The sequence below is a fragment of the Trichoplax adhaerens genome, genomic scaffold (assembly GCF_000150275.1).
Source record: "Trichoplax adhaerens TRIADscaffold_1 genomic scaffold, whole genome shotgun sequence".
NCBI classification, from domain to species: Eukaryota; Metazoa; Placozoa; class Uniplacotomia; order Trichoplacea; family Trichoplacidae; genus Trichoplax; species Trichoplax adhaerens.
In genome coordinates this window covers 13247644-13251866 of record NW_002060943.1, presented here as the reverse complement: position 1 = coordinate 13251866, position 4223 = coordinate 13247644, and the positions used below count along the sequence as shown (strand labels likewise).

General features: G+C 32.9%; 1 protein-coding gene across 1 annotated transcript; it reads right to left on the bottom strand.

The window, feature by feature from the left end:
• Positions 1-2288: 2288 nt before the first annotated feature.
• On the bottom strand, positions 2289-4075 carry TRIADDRAFT_52843 (uncharacterized protein; the record flags this gene model as incomplete). The annotated part of the gene is made up of 3 exons (XM_002108367.1): positions 2289-2572; positions 3085-3160; positions 3251-4075. 3 exons carry the CDS (start codon positions 4073-4075, stop codon positions 2289-2291), a joined length of 1185 nt encoding a protein of 394 aa, XP_002108403.1.
• Between the last annotated feature and the right edge of the window lie 148 nt (positions 4076-4223).

Sequence of the window (4223 nt, the reverse complement as noted above, 5' to 3'; positions counted from 1 at the left end):
AACTATTTTAAAAGCTTAATTTACTACTATGCAATTAATCAATAGAACATGTTTGCTGTGCAATGACTCATTTGTGGAAAATAAAACTGACAGGATATACAATCCTTTAGCTGATGAATCACATTGGCAGAACAGTACGAAGACATATGGATATTTTTTACGCATTAAAAGAGACTTCTCCACAAACTAGTAAGCCTTTAAGTGACTATTTTGTGCATGATTACTGGCTGCCTGATACTCGTATTCCAATTTTATGTTTTATTAGTTATGGATTTCAAGTGTTTTATCTCATAGACATTGCATTGTACGTGTTATAATACTATACAGATTTCGTTTATCCTACTGTGCTAACTGCGAATAATGTTGCCAAAAAAGGTAAAAGTTTAATTTATGAACAATACAATGTGCAAGTAGAACAACCTTGGCTGTGCAATGGCCAACATAAAAAAATAAGGAAAACTGACAAGATCCACGTACAAACCTTTAGCGGATAAATGAAGCATGCCTGACACAGATGGATAGTTTTAACTACTGCAATCGAATGAGACTTCTTCAACAAACTTGTAAGCCAATAAGTTATTGTTGTTTGTAAGATCGTTAGCTGCCTTATGCTCGAAATGCTGACGTATGATTCTATGTAGATAGTTTTTATGTATGAGTAGTCCATTTGTTATAATTGATCGATATTGCATAGACGTATTATAATGAGAGACAGGTTTCGTTATCCTACTATGCCAAAGTAGAATAAAGTTACAAATAATTAAAGTTTAATTTATTCTGATCCTTTCGCTGATGAATCATATTTGCAAAATAGGACTAACACGAATGGATAGTGTTAACGACCCAAAAGAGATTCCTACAACAAACTTGTAAGCTACTAGCAGAGAATTTCTGGTAAAAATCCCTGCTACTAAGTTTTTACTTTTTGTGAGGTCGTTGGCTGCTCGTACTTGGAATATCAATTTATGATATTCAATTTTAAAAGTTGTGTATTTTACTTGCAATAAGTAGTGGATATTATGAATACTGTATATAATAGCATACTGGTTTCATTACTACTATACTAAATTCGAATAATGTGAGATGGCTGGAAAATACTTGAAAATTCAAATTTAATTATTAATTTATTATTATTCGTAAACGCTTGCAAAACTACTTTGTAATAACTAATGCGGGAAAATACGACTTATCGATGTGCTATTATGAATTTACGACACTGCTCAATCATTTTACTACTAAGCTTACATTGCTGTTAGGCTTGATTAACTGCATTATGATGTTTATAAACACTAATAAATACTTGTATAATATGTTATTACACTACTTGCGAGTTACTGCACTATATGTAATCTCTACTGAAGTCTATCATCATCCGACTGATCCTCGTATATCGTAGCCATTATGAATACAAGCACAGAAAATATGTTATTGCCGATTTCTTTATGCAACGTAGGAATTTCCGACAGTCTGCATGGGTGTAAGATAGATCTGATTTACAACAGATTAATACTTATTTCATTATAAAGTAATATTAGTAAGGCAAGACAACGTAACTGCAGCAAAACTATGAAACAGAAGTTGTGGATCACTTTATAAGCTAATAAACCTAGAGAGTGAGATTATATGATAGCATGTATACATTTTTAATACTATAGGACAATGTATAACGCTGTGTAAACTGGCGACAATTTATGAAATCAAGAATTTTAGTTCAAATCAGTATTAACTAGAAATGATGGTCTAGTATCAACTTACAAAATTATCATAGGTCGATAGGCAACAAAGCCTCTATTCCTTGTTTAGAGCTATTAGTTAGGACACGCGTAAAGTAATCTGCTGCACTAGTGCAAATTGATCTATGCTGAAGTTATATATACAGTATATAAAATATGTTACACGATGCAAAGTTAAAACTACTAAAGTTAAGCAATGCAAATTCGGACGATAAATTGCTTGAGATCAATTAGACGTATTATCCAAATGCGACTTAAAACAACTGCTGTACTAGTGACTTCAAAACTATATTCCACAATAGCTATAAAGTTTAAAATATCGATGCCACTTCATTACCAAAAGTAATCTTATTCGTTAATATTAGAGTAATGCAAAATTTATTTTACTGTATATTAAAATATTAGACGATTTATTTATCAGGAACTAAGATGTACAATGTTGTACGTGAACTATAACGAGCGAGGGATCTAATAGTATCTTAGTATAATATGTCTCCACAAAAAAATTGAAGAAGAAATGCCCATTATTAATTGTGCTTGGATCACTTATAGCCATCATATGCTTCTCTTCCATTCGGCTATTTTTTCTTCAAGTTGGTCCGCTATAGAATTCTTTTTCATCTTACGTAAAGCTGCAACCACGACAGAAATATCAGCTTTTTGCCCAGCATTATTTTTCCACAATTTTAGAACTTTGTACACTTTATCGTAGCCGCCATGTTCTCTTAATTTAATTTCGTCAACTTCTTTCTCTGACAAATGCAACAAGTTCCCCAAACGTAATAAATCGTTTATATGGAGTTTCTCTGCTATTATATCGAAGAACTCTGTATCCATTTCTATATTAAAAATAAAATGGAGAACATGAACTATTGTTCAAGTCGCCAAGGTTGTATCTGATCTAGAATGCATGATTAGCAATGATATAGCAAATGCTTTTCATAATAACTGTAATTTTAAAACTGATGATATTTCATAAAATGCAACCTGCTGTTAATATTACGAGTTAGGATTTTTAATTGTCGCTTTAGGGTTGATTCAATTTTATTACTATGAACTCTTCTAAAAGCTTACTGGACAAACAATCTTGAACTAATTTAAATCGGAAAATGAACTCATAAAATGATTATCTACTATCCAGATATTTCACAGGTGGTTAGCTAATCTTATAAAGCTAACATTAACTTAACTTTAACAACATTAACTTTTTTAAAACAGATGATAGAGTTGCAAGCATGCAAGTGAAATGTATGATTCTCTTTTATATTATCAGTGGCAAACGTAGCTGAAAGTAATATATCACATAATTCTTGATAATAATCAACTATTGTTTACGCTATTACAAAATTACCATCTGATAATACTGAATCATCTTTAGTGGGTAGAACAGGCAGCTTTTCTGAATCAGACCGCTTTGATGGGTTGGGCTGCCAAACATGACAAACTTTACTTAGTAAATTAAACAGAGTCTATATACTTCACAACTTCAAGGTTGATTATAGATATTGTTCATTTACCTCGTTGGAATTTACTCTCCTCAAGTAGCAAGCCTTTTCATTGGTGTCTTGCTTCTGGTCTTGAGGCTGTAGAAAGATTTGAGCTATATCAATAGCTGCTTTATCGATAACCTTGCAAAAGTAATGGATAGCATGATAGCTAGACTCATTCCAATTGATAGTAACTTTCTTTGGCTTTAAATAACCTTCAGGATAATCTAAACCTCGTTTCTTAAATTTAGCTTCGTAATCACCATTATCTAGAATAGTATTTTCAAGTCCAGTCGTAGCTAAACGTATCCTAATAAATGTCTGATCGAATACTGGCACGATAGCAGTTTCATCTTCATCTTTTTTAGATAAGATTAATTTCATATGGACGGTATCATTACTTGTGTCTATTTCGGATAGGAAAGCTAACGTTTTAATTCGTTGCTGCCAAGATGGAAAGATATACTTGAGGATTGAATAAATGGTAGATTTGACGTAGGAATAGACGACATAGTCAGAGAAATGGCTTACTGCAAAAGTAAGGCAATAATATCCATTTTTATCGCGGCTACATTCATACTCTACATCTTGCTGTTCCCACTTCTCACATCCGTAGCTTCGACAAATGATCTTTATTGGGATATTAAAGTTGTCGTTTTTCTCAAGTGAAGCTATCTGGTTGATATATGGAACGGGGACTTGAAGTAAAGCTTTCCTTGTGCTATTAGGGGTAAATTGATACCCATCCGGCTCGAGGCGAACGATTGGCGATAACTGGATAAAGTGGTTACCATCAGAATCTTTCTGAATTGGTAAACCTTGATTATAAGGTGGATCTGCATAGTATACAGTCATGGTTAGGGTGGCCTCAGTTGTTATACACTGAGCTGGAAGATGAAATTTTAATCCAGGTACTTCAGGCAAGGTTAAATCATGATCTTGATTAACTTGACAGTTATTCGATACCTTTGGATAGCCAGCTTTGGCTGTGCGATAGTGACGT